The sequence below is a fragment of the Cydia strobilella genome, chromosome 1 (assembly GCF_947568885.1).
Source record: "Cydia strobilella chromosome 1, ilCydStro3.1, whole genome shotgun sequence".
NCBI lineage: Eukaryota > Metazoa > Arthropoda > Insecta > Lepidoptera > Tortricidae > Cydia > Cydia strobilella.
The window spans coordinates 27,777,032-27,797,571 of NC_086041.1; the positions used below are offsets into that span (position 1 = coordinate 27,777,032).

At 35.5% G+C, this 20,540-nt stretch overlaps 1 protein-coding gene across 1 annotated transcript in view; it reads right to left on the reverse strand.

The window, feature by feature from the left end:
• The window catches only part of LOC134744107 (uncharacterized), a 71,704-nt gene extending 57,180 nt beyond the window's left edge, over window positions 1-14,524 (reverse strand). The window contains exons 1-2 of the mRNA XM_063677804.1: window positions 14,378-14,524; window positions 315-498 (exon numbers count right to left, since the gene is read on the reverse strand). Of these exons, the coding sequence (XP_063533874.1) occupies window positions 315-372 (58 nt within the window). The 5' untranslated portion in view covers window positions 373-498; window positions 14,378-14,524. The remainder of the gene's footprint in view (window positions 1-314; window positions 499-14,377) is intronic.
• Between the last annotated feature and the right edge of the window lie 6,016 nt (window positions 14,525-20,540).

Here is a 20,540-nt window from a genome sequence, read left to right on the forward strand (position 1 = left end):
TTTAGAGTTAGTATTCTATCCGTTATATCTGACAAGTTATTTTCCATTGCGGTACTTTCCTATTCTCCGTCTCGGACTGTAACATATTTTATCTCCACACTCGTACAATACCGGTATAATTATAATATCTCTGTTAATATAAACACCAGTAACTAATTCATAATCGAAGTAAGTGGCTTCTGTCGATAATAAAGTCACTATCCTATGTATAAAACAAACCACAAAACTCATGTGTGCCACACAAACCATTCGGAGTCACTTCTGATGCTGACGCCGTCATAATATAACTCAATTCAATAAACAATTTCACTTACCTAACACCACCATCATGTGCAGAAACAGGGGTATATTCCAAAACCGATGCGTCTTCATTTTGATGACCACTATTCAGTCGCCGGGTCATCAGACACTCGATCACTTACACACTCACTTCACACACACAACATCGAATATGATCACTATGATGCTGAAGTAGCACATGGTGGACCTTTGCCGTATCTGGAAAAAAAACACATTCACTTTAAATTCATGAACAGCTGATAAGCTAACGTTACGCTATAACTCCAATTTCATTAAAAGTGCCAGTGACCCGATAGTCTGGTTCTCTATTGGTAGTCGCTGTTTTTTATATCCGAGATTTTGCATGTTATTGATGTTATCGACTACGCTCGTAGCGCGTAGCCGCGCTGGCACGAAACTTCTATAAATAGTGGTTATACAAATATACATATAAATATTAGCGACCAGGGGAAAAATGTATGATATAAAGTAAGAATGATAAGTACGATCCGCAGCCAAATAACACTAGACCTTACTCATAGTGTTGTGTCCCTGCCTGTGAGTAAGGTTGCCAGAGCTCAACGAGGGTGCGGAGTGTTAGGTTAGGTTAGGTGTCGGCAACGCGCATGTAACTCCTCTGGAGTTGCAGGCGTACATAGGCTACGGAAACTGCTTAACATCAGGCGGGCCGTATGCTTGTACACAGACCCGCTTTTCCGTGAAGGAAAACATTATGAGTAAACCGAGCTAATCCCAATAAGGCCTAGTTTCCCCTCTGGGGTTTAAGGTCAGATGGCAGTCGCCAAAAAGCTGGGACAACGCAAAGAAAGTTCGAATTAACTAAAAAGCTATGCTAACTTTGTCGATGTCGCTAGTTCGAAACTACAACCTAGTGAAACTGATAATCCAGTATCATCATCAGATAAGATTTGTTTGGCTTCATTAGTAGGAAAAATACTCTCATTTGAGTATAACGTTTTAAATTACCTAAAATTAACCAGGATAAGGCGTAAAAGGCAAACCAGAGATAAAATAGCTACATTATTTTAATTAAATAGATTAAGTTTACTCGCAAAGATTTGTATTAGGTAAAGGGAAATTTTATTTGACACAAAAATGCCTCGGGTGCTTAAAGAACAAACCACGCCGCCGCCAGAAACCACCATGGATAAAGACTGTACACGATAAAACCCGGCCACGCATGATATGGTAAATCTTATGAATGTGCATTTTCATTAATTTTTTTATTAATTTGTGGTTATCAAACTACATAATAAAATTACAAACACAATATAACATTAGGTTGACTGTGACTTTGAGCATTGAGTATATATTCCACAGTACTTAAAAAAAAATTGTCCACGGTCTCCTGACAATCTTTACCAAATTCTCCAAAAAACATTTTATTATTTTTAATAAGATAAGCCAATTTATAACTTATTAAATTATCTTTTCAAAATAGCTAACATTTTTTTCTAATTGAATTCAGATTGAGAAAGTTATGAGGCGTTTTAACTTTGATGAATTCGACTTTTTGGCAATATACTCCCTGGCAATATACCTATACTGGCCTCCCATCATACAAACACGACTTTCAGTGCTTGGAGTAGAAAGTCTTCCTGATTACCTCAAGTAGAAAAGAGTTTCAAAAAGTAAGTTTTTTTGGTAGGATGACATCCTAATGTGTATAAAACAGGTTGTAAAAATATAAACACAATTGTGGGTTTGTAGCAAGAAGCGAGTAAAGATTATCAAAAAACCCTGGACAAAAAAAAAAAAGATATGATGAAATATATTCGGCGAAAACTTACACATGCCCATACATTGTAATATGATTGTATTTTTATTATATATTACTATATATATATATAGGGAACACCCAAATATTTCGAAACATGTTTTTCCGATTTTTATAACAACGATTTTCATAATCCCGATTTTTTATAAGTCCGAAATATCAAAATTACGATTTTTAAGAACACGATGGAATAAAATCTCGAATGTGCTATTTCCGAAAACTAAAAATCCGATTGTCATATGACCAAAAGCTTAAAGTTCCGATATTACACTTTTCCGAAAATATTTTTTTCCGAATTCTTTAATTCCGAAAAATCATTGTCCGATCGGAAATATAATAATTCGGTATTCAGAAATTCGGTCTTTTGTAAGGTCGGAAAAATGAAATTCGTAATATTCAAATGAAGACTCGCGTTTTAGTAATTCGGTATTCAGAAATTCGGTTTTTTTGTAAGGTTGGAAAAATGAAATCCGTGATATTCAAATGAAGAATCACGTTTTAGTTATTAATACGGGTGCCTGTCGTGCCGCATCACGTTAAATTCGGCATAAAAATTCGGCATAAATAAATTCGGTAGAACTGCGACCCTCAAGATAACGAACTGTTGCCAGAAAAGTGGGTTAGGTTAGAACTGCGACCCTCAAGAAAACGAACTGTCGCCAGAAAAGTGGGTTAGTTTAGGTTTTAACTGCGACCCCGAAGTAAACGAACTCTTGCCAGAAGTGGGTTAGGTTAGGTTAGAACTGCGACCCCTAATAAAACGAACTGTTGCCAGAAAAATGGGTTAGGTTAGGTTAGAACTGCGACCCTCAAGAAAACGAAGATTTATTAAGTCGAATAGCTCGACATGTTTCGGTCCAATTTACGAGGGAAGGGGGGGGGGGGGTTACGGGGAGGGGAGGGGGAGGGAGGGGGGAGGGTCTTAATAATACGTGAGTGACCCGGTTTAAAATAATCTAAAACGAAGATTTGCCAGAAAAGTGGATTAGGTTAGGTTAGAACTGAGACCCTCAAGAAATATATTCGGAATATCGTCGTTATTCGGAAATTTAAAAGTAGGAATATTTAAAATAGGAATCACGTCAATTCGGAATTATAAAATTCGGAATAAGGGCAATTCAAAATTCGTAATTTAAAAAATCGTAAATGTTAAATTCGGCGTTTGTCACTGTCGGAATTGCTATAATCGGAATTATGTGGTTCGGAATTTAAAATTTCGGAATAATGGCAATTCGGAATTCGTGATTTCAAAAATCGTAATTGTTAAATTCGGTGTTTGTCACCATCGAAATTGTTATAATCGGAATTATGTGGTTCGGAATTTACAAAATTCGGCTTTTCGGGTTTTTGATTTTGATTGGTCGAGCATTTAAAAATCGGAATAATAAAATTCGACATTCTAAATTTCGGAATAAAGTTTTATTATGTAGAGTACCCCATATATATATATAAAATAACTGCTTAAATATGTGCATTCGGTAAAAATAATATATATACCAGATCATGCATGGCCGGGTTTTATCGTATACAGTCTTTATTATTTTATAACGGTGGTATATTTATTCTTTAACAAAAAATAATTACAAAATTGGTTGAATTAATTGCAAAGCCAGTATTACTTTCATTACGCACCTATAGACCGCGAGCCAGGCGCCGCAAATTTCGTCAGTCATCGTGTCTTGGGCGTAAACTCGTATACCGGTTAACATCTATGTATTCCTCAACCCACCAACGGAGCGGCAGCTGACGTTCACGAGGGTTCATAATACATAGCCGTTAACCACTATACACGAGTTTTCGCCCGGGAGGCGATTGGTCATGGAAATCTGTTCCTGGCCCGCGGTCTTCTACACTACAATCGAAGAAAAATTAATAATTAAAAGACAAGGGAAAAATACTTGTAAGCCGAGTTGACTTTGAAATATATATGAGTTGATTTTTGGTAGTTGGTAAATAACAATGAATAATAATCTAACTTGTTATTCGATCAGTTCGAGAAAATAAGTAATGATTAATGCTTATCTTGTCGCCGTTTAAAAACTATGGTAGTAACCCCAAAATTACATACTGAAAAATTAATTTGGGACAGTTTTCGTCATCATTCTCATCGTTCGTGAACAGGACTATGGAGAAATTAAATCAAATTAATTGGACGTTTGTTTATAAGAAATCAGTAGGTAGTCTATTGAAGATATTGGCTTATTTGCTCGTTCAAAATATCAATCATTAATAATTGTTAAGGAGAAAAATAAAACATATGAAGAAAACTTATCTAAGTATGTTATTTCTTGCCCCCCAATATTATGGTAAATTACAGGGTAATTGTTGATGATAAGTCGATTACAAATATATGTATATATATATACCTACCAATATTGTTTGTCAATACCAGTAATCGAGCCAATGACTTCCTTGCATTATGAGAAAAGTTTACTTTGAGTAATTAGGTCGATGGAGACGGCCGGGGTCACGTCACAAAGTTTTTGATAGGAAGATGATAAGAGAAGTTTGGTTATTAAAAAAAGAGCGGGAGCGATTGTTAATTAAGCTATATTCTGTTTTTTTCTTCCGTAGACTAAAATGACATTTCATGTGGTACTAAGAAATGTCATCTCATACACATGAAACGTCATTTTAGTCTACGGAATAAAAAAACAGATCTTACCTAGTTCGTCTGTTCGTTCGTTAACCTATTGTTCATTGTGTTCTTACTTACTAGTTACCTAAGAATAAGTAGTTGGCGGTCTGTATTAGTGACGTTTTATAACTATAAATGTAAAATAAATAAAAAACCGACAAAACTATAACAGCGCCATCTAGTGGGTTAAAAACTAAAACCAAAAGAACCATCGCTTGTAAAACACGAATCATTCACCGGAAACCGTAATCAAAACGACTTTTAAGTAATTAGTAAGTATGCACGAACACGTGTATAAACTCACAAACAAACAAACATTATCTCGCCCTATAAAGGAATATGTCCCGCCAGGGGTAAAAATACAATTAATGATGCCTAATTTGTAAATGATTTAAACTTATTTGTCGGGTCATTCATGTAATGCATGCGTGAAATAGACAGTTCCGCCTCACCAAGGATCACATATTATGTAGGTATGTTAAATTGGGAAACTCATTCAATTGTTATGTCGTATCTACACACAATGCTGAAACCTCAATTCATATGGAAAATTTATAGCAAAAAAATTAACACTGCAGGCGATAAAATAGCGATGTTGGCTAACCTATAGAATTTATATGGAATACTTGTTTGTAACGTCGGAATCATTACCTTCTGTTTGAAGTTTTTTCCGATTTATCAAATATAAATTGTGGCCAAAAACACTATAATTTTAAATTTATTCGTGAATGTTGTGAAACATAGTCCCTATTTTCCTCCCTGAAGTCCCTAGGTATAGACGTTAAAGAAAATGTACATTAGTGACCATAATTTTGCCGATACGTTTATTTATTTTTTCGATTTTCTAATTATTAATAATAATTATAAGAGCTTTTTAAAAATTTTATGGGGGTTTTTCAATCCTAATTCTTATAATAACCAAAAAATCGAAAATCAAGTAATCAAGCATAGCTATAGTAAAATAAACATAGATAATTTTATAAAAATATTTTCTATACCTAATGTAAATATCCAGAGAGAAACCTTTGTATGGAGAACCAGTCGTCCCCTTTCCTCTCGACGGAAATATTGTTGTGTAGCCTGTGACACGTGTCATGCTCGTGAGAGCGTCGATACATTATGTGGTGTCCGGTCTTTCGCTTTCCTTTATTCATAAAGTGAAATCCCCTCGCGTCGACTATTTCCTGACAAATATGATTTACGTATCTTCAAAACATTAATGAATTTGGTACAAGTACCATAAAACCAGTGAGCGTATAGACCCTCTTTGCTGGCCAGATAGTTTAAAAAATATAACTGTTATAAGAGCCGATTTTTCAGTCCGCAGTTTAAACAGACCTATAGGATTTATTCCATTGATAACACGATTCTCATGTTTCATTCTCATAACTTAATTCTTTGGAATAGTTATCGGACGAGTTAAATGGTAACTGAAAAATCGGCCATAAGCCAGTACCCGTACCACGAGTCACTGACAGTGTCAACACTGACATATACGCCAACGTCTACGTAATTTACTTTTCTATACATTAGACCGCGAGCCAGGCGCAAATTTCGTCAGTCATCGCCTCCCGGGCGAAAACTCGTATAGCGGTTAACGGCTATGTATGATAAACCCTCGTGAACGTCAACTGCCGCTCCGCTGGTGGGTTGAGGAGTGGCAGCAAAAAAAGTCTATAACAAAATTCGCCTCCCGCTTGATACTTCCAATGGTTACGGTCGGGGACTTTTGATATGTTCATCTCCTAACTAGTCCAAACAAAGCTACAAAGTCAAAAATTGTGTTCCTAGCATTTCCCTCTATACCTTCTTATTACTTGGCCTATTTATATGGCATTTTACTGCTGCAATATACAGTTATGCTAATGTGATTATAATCCACGGGCATCAACACGTGTACCCGAAATATTTAAATATGATGACACGCAACAATTTCAACATATTTATGAAACTGTTTCGGTCCGTTGAGTTTCACATATACCCTTGTCGGGTGTGGGACCCTGTCGTGTTTGGCGTATCTACTTCACTCATTCATACATGCATTTAAAAACTTGCTCGAACGTTCAGACTGTTCAGAGTTGATATATAGACATACGTAAGGTCGCTAGGACGTACCTTGTTGGACGAGTAGGGCAAAGGCCAAAGATTAGACAAAGTAACCGAAGGAGACGTGGCTAACATATACATACTGTATTGCAACTGGTCGTGATTGCCTTATAGCCTTTAGTCTTTTAAAGCTTAACAGTTCAGCTGTAACATCGTCATCGTCTGTCACTTACGAGTCGAATTGGACCCCAGATTAATAGTCAGTAAGGTTATGTTTTTTAATATTTTACTCAGATTAAAATCAAATATTTTCTCTATCAAAATGAATAGTAAGCACTAAAGAATAGTACAGAATAGTTATGATTATACCAGAATGTATATATTTATATTTCCAAATAGTGTGATCTTGTGTTTTATTACTCTAAGAGAGCTTAAACGATAACTTGAGCTGAAAACAGGCTTCTATCTTAAAATATTATATACAGAAGTGTAACAGAGTTAAACTTGACATTTTATAGCTGAGCGTGGGCAAAAGTAGGTCGTTATCAAGCTCTTACTTGTTGCTCTGCGCCATTCTTTATCCTTCTGATACGATTCCTTATAAAGGCGTCGTTTATTTACATCGTCTTATATTTACATGTAAATGAGTGATAAAGGTGGAGACGTGAGTTGGGGGAAGATAAAAATTTATGACAAACGAAAAAAAAGTAGAGGTATAGAAAAGCGAGAATATCACGAGCTTGCAAATAAAAAAAAACATACTGGATTGACGTTTCGTATCGATAACTGTTTATATACCTGTGTGTATGTTACTGTTGTATCTATGGATACTAGAATAAAGTCCCGCTCGAGTTTTGACAGCTGTTCCTAAACTTATAACTATTATAACCTTACATAAATCGATACTGTAATAACATTAAAGTACAGATTTTAGATTTTACCCACTACCACAGACAAGAAAGCTCGTAGTAAAATTGGTTGTAATAATGCTGGTCATTTCGTACGGTTTCTGAACGCATTATAGAGCACTAATGATATGTGCGTAGATAAATATTATTATTTTCGATATTCAAACGTTTTCCATGATGATTTCGATTTTACGAAAAAGGATATCGGTATACCTGGTTGTTTCATTGGTGGAAAAAAATCATTTTTTCCACATTTTCACACATTCGAACAAATATTTTTTCCCCTCACTAGCTCGGAAAGCCGTCTTTTATCCTTTAAAACAAGCGGGGAAAAACGCATTTTATCCACTAGTGGGGAAAGTAATTTGACCTTGGATGGAGCGTGTTTAAGTTGCTTGACAGATAACAAAACGTAAAACGCTCATAATAATGGTTCGTTCGATATTAATTATCATTAAATAAATGGTTTGGGAATCTAATAAAAAATACCAAATTTAGCTTTATTTAATAAATTTAAGTCATAATCATAAACCTTAAAATTCCATAAGAAACGTTATATTTTTTATAATGCTGTTAAATATAATTCTGAACGCACAAGTTGAGTCGATGCAATTTCAAAACGCATCGTTGACATTTCATACGTCAGAACAGAAATGTCAACATTGTCAACAAAATTTTTACTTTTTTTTACACTTCTCACCGACTTACGTAAAAATCAGAATTTCCAGTGTTTTCTGTTATAATATCGCAAAAAATAAGTGATTCCAGTGATGAAGATGATCTAACGCCTGTGGATGTTGCACTTTCCTCGCTATAGTGAGGGGAAGAGTTTTGTGTTACACACGGGTGCAAATGTATTTTACTTCTCGTGTGTTGAAACACGAGCAAGCGAAAGGATTCTATAATTGAACCACGAGCGAAGCGAGTTTCAATTCCACACTCGCGGGTAAAATACAACTTTGCACCCTTGTATAACAAATAACTATTTTACGAGCGGACATTTACACATTTAAGGACACAAAGATACCATGATTCTATGTGAATACATGACGTGTGGTGTATGTAATAATCATGAGCAGCATTCGAACTTTAAAAAATCGGCCAAGAGCATGTCGGGCCATGCTCAGTGTAGGGTGCCGTAGTTAGTAGTTACCATTCTGTCAGAACTCTAAAATCATGTACATTATAAGCATACTCGAAAACCCTCGCAGCGCTTTGTAACGTCTGTTTACTAAGAAGAGAAGACTTTTTGTAATAATTCAAAAAAGGCTGTTCGCTATGTTTGCTATAGTTTTCATAGAAAGTACTTATTAATAAGCTTTTGTTTCAAGATTTTTCATATTTTTTGGACCCGTGTTCAAAAGTTAGAGGGGGGAGACATATTTTTTATTTCGGAGCGATTATTTCCGAAAATATTCGCTATTAAAAAATGGTTGTTGGAGACCCTTATTCTTTTTAAGAGAACTATCCATCGATACCCCGCACTATTGGGTTTAAGCGAAAAAAAACCTTTTGTATGAGAGGTACCCTAAAAAAATATTTTTTCTAGTTTTTATTTTAACGTTCTGTCGCCATCAAAGATAGATATAACTCCGTAATAGATGGATACAGTCTAAGGAAAAAACGTGCCTCGAAAATCACGAAAATTTGATTCTTGATCAGAGGGCGCCACTAGTTTTGGCCTACTCTCGTATAGAGGGCGTTGACGATTTCGTTTGTTATCTATAATTTTAACGCATATCAGTGAAAGATAATGGGTCAAAATCATATAAAAATAATTAATGCAAATTTATAAATCGTAAACGTATTTTTATAAATCTTCATTTATAGTTTTAAAGTATGTCGATAGATGGCAGTGAATTTACAGCTGTTACAAAATTTACTATGACAGTATTGCTCTATCTTATTATACTCGTATGCTCTTTGAGTCGCCATGCATGATTTATGTATTTATCTATGCCGAGTTGCAGCTTTGTAGCACGCGCCTCTATCGATCTAACGATCTAACGATCACGAATCACGAAGCAAAGCCGCGAACGGACGTACAGACGGACATGGAGAAACTATAAGGGTTCCTATTTGACTACGGAACCCAAAAAAACCGTTATTGATATGTTATTGTATTGTAAATACAAATTGGAAGTTCAAATTGGCGCAAATAAATGTTAACATCCGATCCGACGTTATGGAACTCGGGGCCAGAATTTAATTATGACCGATAAGCATACGCGCTATGAACGCTACGGCGTAGCGCTACGACAAGAATGACATGTAAAATCATTGGTGCAAGTGAGACATATTGATATTAATCTCGAGCAGAAGGCGTATTGGGATTGTACTAACAGATTTGTGATGTGGATATTATCTGTCGGTGTCATAACTGGCGTTTCATCAGGTTGAAACAGATCCCGATCAAGTTCATAATCTGTTATTACAATCAGAAATTAGCTACAAGGTACCTTTCATGTTTATTAAATAGGTAACTATTGCTGTTAATAAATGGTAAAAAAATGTTATTTTAATTTAAATGAGCACCTTCTTAAATGTTATTAGAGGCTACGAAGGCATGTTCTCCCCCTATAGCTAGCAATTAATATTTTCTTTTATATACGCAAAGAGACAGGTGCGGGCTGAAAAACAGCGCTGTGCAGTCACCAGACTCGCGGGAAAAGCTGAGTCCCGAGCCTATTGTCGCACTTAGAATTTGAAATGAAATAGAACTTAGAAATACTGATTTAAACTTTCACGATTTTTACTCATTATTATTCACAACGACGGGACTTAATCGCGTAAAATAAGTTTTAAATTTACCTCCGACGTTTCGAGGACGGCGTGGTCTCGTGGTCGGAGGTAAATTTAAAACTTATTTTACGCGATTAAGTCCCGTCGATGTGAATAAGAATTTAGAAATGTTTACAAATAGTTCAAAATGTTATAAATATTATATAAGTAGTTTTTTATAAATGTATGCATACTTATCGCTACTTGTTGTGTGCTGTAAATAATGCTTATAGACCTTATAGGGTAGTTGACTGTCAAGCCAGTTTATAATTTAATAAATACTTATATTTTTAATATAGGTATACAGTCAACAACCCTATTGGACTTGCATCCTATTGATGCACATTCTTTTTTCGTCTGTTGCTGTAAGTTTGTTTTTGCGACAATAAAATGATTTTTTATACTGCTTTTTATTTATTACTATTGGCTCTTGCACATTACGTAGGCGGTAACATATGTACGGTTATGTAACGCATGTACTAACACTCAGCGTAGCTGGATAACATTTGTAACACAATTATCCGTTGCAGGGCCCCCTAGAGCCAGGGGGGGGTGTTTGTTTCAATTACTCGTATAAGTCTCTAAACACTATTTACTTGAATTAACCTTCGACCAAAAATTAAATGCCTGCTGTACCTACTATTATTAGAAATGGTCAATTAATTTGAAATTTTGGCGAGTGTGTAGTAGCTTACCCTAATTTAAAAAGAAACCTGATATTATTATCTAACCCCGTTATCAATGTTGCAGCTAATGAAGAATAAGGTTGGCAAAAATACGTATCCTAAATTCGCCTTTAGTACATAACTTCGCCTATTAAATCATAATTCTACTATAACTTGTATCATGGGTGTTTAGTACTTTACATTTAGGATATGGAATAAGTTTTAGTATTATCATCATTTAAAAAAAATGGACGAAGTTGGGGACGGGTGGTGAAATCAGGTTGTTTTATATATATATTTTTAGGCTTCCGTACCCAAAGGGTTAAAACGGGACCCTATTACTAAGACTCCGCTGTCCGTCTGTCTGTCTGTCACCAGGCTTCCAAATTTTCACAGATGATGTATTTCTGTTGCCACTATAACAACAAATAATAAAAAGTACGGAACCCTCGGTGCGCGAGTCCGACTCGCACTTGTTTACTTTAAAACATATTTCACGCAGCTCTGTTTATTGTGAATTCAATGGATATCTATCTATTTTTTTGTATAATTATTATTATACTTGGGCGAAGTTGGGCACCAATCGTGAAGTTATTTTTTCCAACCCTTATTTTCACCAAATTACAACATTGACGATTGAGTTTGGTCACTAGTGTTTCTGTGTGCTTCCGCCTACACCATTTCAAAAAAATGCAACAATTAAATCGACTAAAAATTCTAAATCTCACCAACTATCACGAGAATTGATCGTGAAATGCGACCTGTAGGGGAGAACAGTCGGACAGACATACAAAGTACTTTTGTCCAAGCTGAAACGGAGCCGCTTCGCTTGCGATTCGTGCTCGCTCGATCAAAAATTCCTCATGGCTTTCAAATTTACTATCATTGTAACAATGTGAAAAGTAGAATATTGCCCAAACTTAATAAATCGATTACATTTTCAGTTTTCAATGCAAAAAAAAAAACATGAAAAATGCATGTATTGTAAAAAAACCGGTCAAGTGCGAGTCGGACTCGCGCAAGTAGGGTTCCGTACCATTACGCAAAAAAACGGCAAAAAAAATCACGTTTGTTGCATGCATTTCAACTGTTTAGCTATCACGGTTCATGAGATACAGCCTGGTGCCAGACAGATGGATAGAGAAACGGACAGACGGACAGTGGAGTCTTAGTAATAGGTTTCCGTTGTTACCCTTTGGATACGGAACCCTAAAAATTAAAGCATCTTTGTAGATTATAAACTGAGTGGATCTCACTAGCTCAACTGAGCTTTGTAGCAAAAAGCGCCTGCGAACAGAGACACATGCACTGCGAAAGTGAATGTGTCTTTAGTGAATGAATCTTACTTATCTTTAATAAACCGATGCATGCTCTATTTAATGTAAGTTTATGTTAACTATCTATCTATATATAAATATTTATAAAAAATTAACTTTATTTATTTACATACAAGATATATACAGTGGTACTACGTAAACGAAATTAATAACTAGCTTAAATCTAAAATAGGCCCTTGAGGCATTGTACCAAGGATGCTGGTGGCATTTCCCCGCTGTATCGCATCGCAATGCAATGATACGTTGTGCGAGAAAGCCGCCAGCTATATATTATCTATATATTATATACTTAATATCTAATTTCATAATTGGTAATAACAGGATAATAATAGTGTTGGATCTATAACCTTACGCCTTATAAATGACCGGGCTCGCAAGACCCAATAGTTAAAACGGAGGTAGCTAATTTTATAATTAGTATAATTACTTACTATGGAAAAATCTAACCTTTATCACTAATTACTGATATTAAGTGCGCCAATCAATATACGAGACACGAGTATCTAAGTATAAATTCATTAATTATTAATAATAAAACTCAAGGCAAAGTAGACACCTACCCACTCAAAACAACCGACTTTTGAAAACAGTTATAGTTATAATATGCATGTACCTATACTTATTATACCTAGCCATTGATCGCAAGGCAGGGTGGCTGATAGCTACGCGTACCTACCTCCAAAGAGAATAGATAGTATAGAGGCCGGTAATCCAGCGTGGAAATGCTGCGATTATCATGGGCACCTTTGCACCGGGAACGGCAGAAAGAGGTTTAATTTTTTAAAATTTATAGTTTTAAAACTATGAAAACGGATTATATCGCGTATATTGAATTTATAATACATTCCGATGTTTCGAACCCTTTACAGCGTTCGTGGTCAACGGGTGACTCCGCGAACGCTGTAAAGGGTTCGAAACGTCGGGATGTATTATAAATTCAATATACGCGATATAGAAAGAAAAAAGAAAGAAAGAAAAAGCATTTATTAGCACAACATAACAAGACTAAAACTAGAAATAATTAAACAGAATGAGGTTGCGCTAAATGGTCCTTACTCAGCTTGGTGTCACGGTGTGAGCCAACATGGCAATGGCACACTCCGCGACGCTGATTTTCAGTAAGTATATAATCCGTTTTCATTGTTTTATTTCATGAGTAACTAATAACTATCGCGGTAACCGAAGACAATATTATAGTTTTAATTTTTATTTGTAAGCTTTAGTTTTAGGTAACTTAATTTGTAATTTTTAAATACATATATAAATATTGATTGATGTTTAAAATATAAAAATATTTACCTCTCGTATTATTGTTATAGTCAATTTTGTAGTTACAGTAAATTTACTGCCATCTATCGACACAACAACAATCGACAATTAAAACTAAAAATTAAAACGTTTAAAAATATCGAAAAAATATATATTATATATATTGATAAATGTTTTTTTTGTTAGAACGTCATATGAATTTGACCCATGTTCTTTCACTGATGTGTTAAAATGATTAAAAATCAAACGGTGTCGTCAAATCTAGCCGAGTATAGGCCAAAGGTGTGGCGCCATCTATTCGAGTATAACTTTTTCTTGATATTCCGAGGCACGTTTTTTCCTTAGGTATATACTTATCTTATACGAAATTACATATCTTTGCTACTCTTGTCACATCTGAACCATGATACCCTTTTAAGGTATGTCTTCATTATAAAATATTAATGAGTACCTACCTAAATATTTTACCGCTTTACTTTAAGGGTTGCTAAAAAAGTTTTCGCCTGTACTTAAATTTTTTTTTTTACCTAAAATGTAAATGCTATTAAAGCTCAAAAGCGCAACCGTAACAAATTGCTTGCGTCATCAAACTCCATCGCAAAAAATGGAAGAATTATTGCACAAAAACACCATTTAGTAGAGGCAACAATAACGACCTGTTGAAACGTCGATGTGCTGCGTCTCGCTCTAGCGTGCCAGAGTGGGGATAAGCGTGTATACGCGTCTCTCTCTCGCGGCGTCGTGCAGGCGTCCGCGCGAACCGGCACTTCGAGACTCACTGGTCGCCGCGCGATCTATAAGCACGGAGCCACCCCCTCAACTCTAAGTAGGGCGGTAATTTACAGACACCTGTGTACGCAATAGACGCAATAAAACTATGGGGGCAATTTTAAATGTGTGAATAATTGAAACGTTGATTCTAATATGCCGTAGGTCACGAGATCTTGTCCTTGATTGTAAGGTATTCAAGCCTGCGAGTGGTACTTTAATGGTGGAGGGCAGAGCTTCATCGTTATAACGTAAAAAGCTGGAAACGTGGAAAAGCTTCCATGACAGGCAAAATAACAAATTCCGAGAATACAGTGAATAATAGACAAATAAAAATTTAAGAAATATTTTAATTTAGCTTTTTTTTGAATTTGTACAGTTTCCATTTCGTGGAAAATCGTTTGTTTCTTTTGAGCTATTTTTCGCTAAAATGAAATAGTTCAGTATCTATTTTAATAAATAACAAAACTTCCGTGAGACAAGCATATTCAATATAGTAATAATAACGGGCCGCCACCGGTAACGCAAGCTCCTGATGACACTCCTCGGTACTGAGTGAAACATGTCGAGCGTTTTTCGACTTAAAAATACGTGAGTGACCCGTTATTAATATATTTTACAGTACATATGGTGCTACTTTACCGCACTAGTGCGATAATTGGCACATTACGTGACTTATGTCGAAAATTTAAAGGGCCATATGTTCTGTAAAACGTTGTACGATACATGTGCGAATCGAATAGGTAATTCGCAACTCGTGTCGATTTAAAACACTCCCTTCAGTCGTGTTTTAATTTATCACCACTCGTTGCGAATTTTCTATTTTTCGCACTTGTATCGTAATGTACTTACTATAATAGTTCAGTATCTAGTTTGTCAAGCAGGAGTAGCTTGTAAGTGGAATGGAACATATGTAGTGAGTGAGAAGTGTGACTATGTGCAGGTTTCCCCCCGCAAAAAATGGCAGAACGATTTGTATAGTAAGATATCTTAGTTTACGTCTTGGTCGGAAGCCGGTGCGGTGTTGCTCGAAGACTGTTACTTACAAAATAGGTTTGCCATACTTTATTGAAGTAAAACTTCTTTAGGCGCGACTAAAGGGTAACTCAGATTTTTTTCTGACGGAAGTAACGATCAGTAGTGACACACGCACAATAGTACACACGTCAAAGTGCCAACATAGCGATAAACGTCACCGTCAAAGAAGTTTTACTTCAATCGCGCGTAGAGATTACACGCACACACTTTTTTTTCAGCAACACTGCTAGCTGCTGCTGCTATACTTAGGTATTCTAAGACATATATTTTTTGTATGAGACTTGTAATTTTTAAGGCCAAATCGGCTCCCAGAAAATCCCAATGTTATATCTCTAATTAACTTGGTGTAATTAATTAATACGACCAGATAATATTTCATATGCAATGCTTTTTTTTATATCACACGAACAGAGAGATGACATTGACAGTTCCATCCATATTGGCGGGAGACTGCTTGAGTTGCCAGCTCGTATTATTAATATATAGATACAACACTCTCCCTCCACTTACAAAAAATAATTACAAATCTCTGGTACTAATCTAAATAACTACTCTATGCTTTGAGAACATTCGAGTAATTGATTCACGTGTCTTTTCCAATTAGACCATCTACTTCTACGCTATAAGTTACCCCTGGAACTAGAACTTCAATTATTTTACCTAGATACCAATTTTTTTGGTTTTTTCTTTGGTCTCGTACCATCACCTTCTCACCAATTGAAAAATGTTTTATAACATCCTTACTATTCATACTTTGTTTTACTTGTTCTAAATCTATTTTATCACTAACAGGGTTAGGTCTAATCAAGGAAAAACGGCTTCTCAATTCCCTTCATTTTTGGTCTATGAAATTGCAATGAGGCCTGGATCAGGGATTATCTTAATCTGGCCGTTAAGAAGTTAAAAGGCTGAAAATAGCTAAAAACGCTAACTCTATTTTTGAACGCGGGACACTCACCAACTTATTGGCTAATGGTTATTGTCAGAGAAATATTAATATTAAATGAAGTCTCTACCAAAAAAGATTTCTTTATCTGCACGCTGACTGAATTTACAGAAGTTACAAGCCGTGAAATTATGTTTAGTTATTGTCAAATATTTAAGAGATTCACATAAGTAGTGTTTTAATATTTTATGCACTTACTGTTGTTTGCCAATGTTTCGTTTTTAGGGTTCCGTAGCCAAATGGCAAAAAACGGAACCCTTATGGAATCGTCATGTCTGTCTGTCTGTCTGTCCGTCCGTATGTCACAGCCACTTTTTTCCGAAACTATAAGAACTATACTGTTGAAACTTGGTAAGTATATGTATTCTGTGAACAGCATTAAGATTTTTACACAAAAACAGAAAAAAAAACAATAAATTTTGGGGGTTCCCAATACTTAGAACTGAAACTCAAAAAAATTTTTTCATCAAATCCATACGTGTGGGTATCCTATGGATAGGTCTTCAAAAATGATATTGACGTTTCTATTAATGTCATTTTTTTCTAAACTGAATAGTTTGCGCGAGAGACACTTCCAAAGTGGTGAAATGTGTCCCCCCCCCTCCCCTGTAACTTCTAAAATAAGAGAATGATAAAACTAAAAAACCGGCCAAGTGCGAGTCGGACTCGCGCACGAAGGGTTCCCCATACCATTACGCAAAAAACGGCAAAAAATCACGTTTGTTGTATGGGAGCCCCCCTTAAATATTTATTTTATTCTGTTTTTAGTATTTGTTGTTATAGCGGCAATAGAAATACATCTTCTGTGAAAATTTCAACTGTCTAGCTATCACGGTTCTTGAGATACAGCCTGGTGACAGACAGACGGACAGACGGACAGCGGAGTCTTAGTAATAGGGTCCCGTTTTTACCCTTTGGGTACGGAACCCTAAAAAAATATATGATGTACATTACCATGCAAACTTCCGAAAATTGGTTTGAACGAGATCTAGTAAGTAGTTTTTTTTAAATAGGTATTACGTCATAAATCGTAACCCGCAAATTACCTATCTCTCACGTTTCACATAAAAAATACATTGTTTAAATTGTGTAATGTACGGAACCCTCGGTGCGCGAGTCCGACTCGCACTTGGCCGGTTTTTTTTAATGTAATATATAATCACGTGTTGGACTATTCTGTAAGGTGGTATGTATAGCTAATTGTAATAAACTAGCGACCCGCCGCGGCTTCGCACGGGTTATACAAAACCTTTACAAATTATACACTAAAACCTTCCTCAAGAATGCTCAGGATTCTACTTTAGAATCCCTCGCTACTCTCGGGATTCTATTATAGAATCCTTCGCTTCGTTTAGGATTCAATTGTACGCCCTCGCCGTAAATATGTCATTTTGCTCCCTTGTGACACAATCTACTATTCCCCACTAGTGGATAAAATGCGTTTTTCTCCGCTTGTTTTAAAGGATAAAAGACGGCTTTCCGAGCTAGTGAGGGGAAAAATAAATAAAGTACTAGCTGCCTTTTATGCAAAATGAAACATTGCTTAACATGATTTAAAGAAATAAATAGGTAATCTACTGGAAGCTAAGATGTTCTGCCGATAAGAGCTCACCGTTAAAATATTGCATGAATATATATTACATATTAAGTATTTCATTCCACGAATATATAATATTAAATAGATTTACGTAGTTTAGGTACGTAAAGTAATTGGCGCAAGGAGTTAATACACTCCACGCTTCTCATTCTTATTTCGCGTTCCGGAAGTTAAACATTCACGTATCTCCAGTAATTAGATTGCATCTCAAGAGAATCTAAGCTATTTCGCGAGAATGTTAGTTATTTAATCATTAACATCGTAAGAAATTGTATAAAAAGAAGATTGCAAGTATTACTAGCAATAACTCGTTTAGGTAGGTAAAATAATACTCCATCATAATTTAAAAAAGTTGTTAATTGTTGTTCTAAAAAGTGTGTAGAAAGTGATACGTTTCTACTACACTAGAGCATTTGACTTTCCCAGTACGATTTTTTTACGCTAGCAATTGAAATTTGATTTAAATGGATTTGATTTATAATTTCCATTCTGATATTTAACTCCCTCTGTAAATAACGATACTTTTACCTAAATGGTTAATTGAAAGTACGCTCAAGAAATGCTGTCAAAATTATACTTAGTCATATTAAAAAAAAAACGGCCAAGTGCGAGTCGGACTCGCACACGAAGGGTTCCGTACCATTACGCAAAAAACTTTTTCCCTCACTAGCTCGGAAAGCCGTCTTGTATCCTTTGAAACAAGCGGGGAAAAACGCATTTTATCCACTAGTGGGGAAAGTAATTTGACCTTGGATGGAGCGTGTTTAAGTAGCTTTTGACAGATAACAAAACGTAAAACGCTCATAACAATGGTCCGTTCGATATTAATTATCATTAAATACATGGTTTGAGAATTTAATAAAAAATACCAAATTTAGCTTTATTTAATTATTTTAAGTCATAAACCTTAAATTCCATAAAAAAACATTTGTTTTTTTAAATGATGTTGAATGTAATTCTGAACGTCTGAAGTCGATGCAATTTCAAAACGCATCGTCAGAAATGTCAACATTGTCAACAAAAATTTTCTCACCGACTCCGACACGTAAAAATACACAACTTCCAGAGTTTTCTGTTATAATATCGTATTATCGTAAAAAAATGAGTGATTCCAGTGATAAAGTTAATCTAACGCCTGTGGATGTTGCACTTTCCTCGCTATAGTGAGGGGAAAATTTTTGTATTACACACGGGTGCAAATGTATTTTACTTCTCGTGTGTTGCAACATTCGCTACGCTCAGGATTCTATTTTAGAACCACTCGCTTCGCTAGTGGTTCAACTATAGAATCCTTTTGCTTGCTCGTGTTTCAATTCCACACTCGCGGGTAAAATACAACTTTGCACCCTTGTATAACAAATAACTATTTCATTTCGAATACGAGGAAAGTAAAGTATCTACATGTGTTTTTGGGTTCCGTACCCAAAGGGTAAAAACGGGACCCTATTACTCCGATGTCCGTCTGTCTGTCCGTCTGTCTGTCACTCATGAACCGTGATAGCTAGACAATTGAAGTTTTCACAGATGATGTACTCGTATTTCTGTTGCCGCTATAACAACAAATACTAAAAACAGAATAAAATAAATATTTAAGTGGTGCTCCCACAGAAATATATCAAGATAGAAGGAAATAGCTCAGCAATTTGTAGGGAGACCGAGCATGTAACATTTTGCTTAAGTTTGCCGAGCGAAAACGATTCAAAAGCATCGATTCACAGATCGATTAGGACACGGCATCGATTCTAAAATATCGATAAGAACCGAAAGAGGAAATAATCATTATTTTTGACAGAGGGAATGATAATTACTTTTGGCAGAGGAAATGAGAAAGCTCAGAATTTTAAATCAAAATAGTACATTTCGATGCTAGTGCGGAAAGTATGTCATTACTTCACGAGTACCGAGATATCGATATCGATCGATAACGAGTGAAGAATGACATGTCCGCACGTGTATCGAACGACGCTTTTTAATACAGTTGCGAAATAATAATAATAACAGCAAGTAAGGAATAAAAACAACATCGAATGTTGCCTTTGGAAACTTAAAACATACTTGCAGTAAGAAAAAACGCCTTTTCTTTGACAGGCGTTTCGACAGCTATTCCTACCTCTACCTTCCATTATTAAGACCGGTTTTTCAATCGAATTTAAATCAATCAATCAATCAATTTCGTTCAATATTCAATATTAAAAAATAAACGTGCTATAATGATGAGGAGGTAAGTAATAAAATATGAAATATGTATATATCGTATTCTTACATTAACAGTAGGTTTTTATGTTAATTACGAGTTACGATTACGATTACGTTTAAAGGAAACTAATATTAACACTCATCAATAAGTAGTCGTGAATTGGAACAAGCGTAAATTTAAAAAAAATTAGAAAGTGAACAGCACTAGCTCGCGAAAACCAACTTTCCGCACGCTAAACAGCTACGTAAAGTAGCACTTTTTGAGCAACTGTAT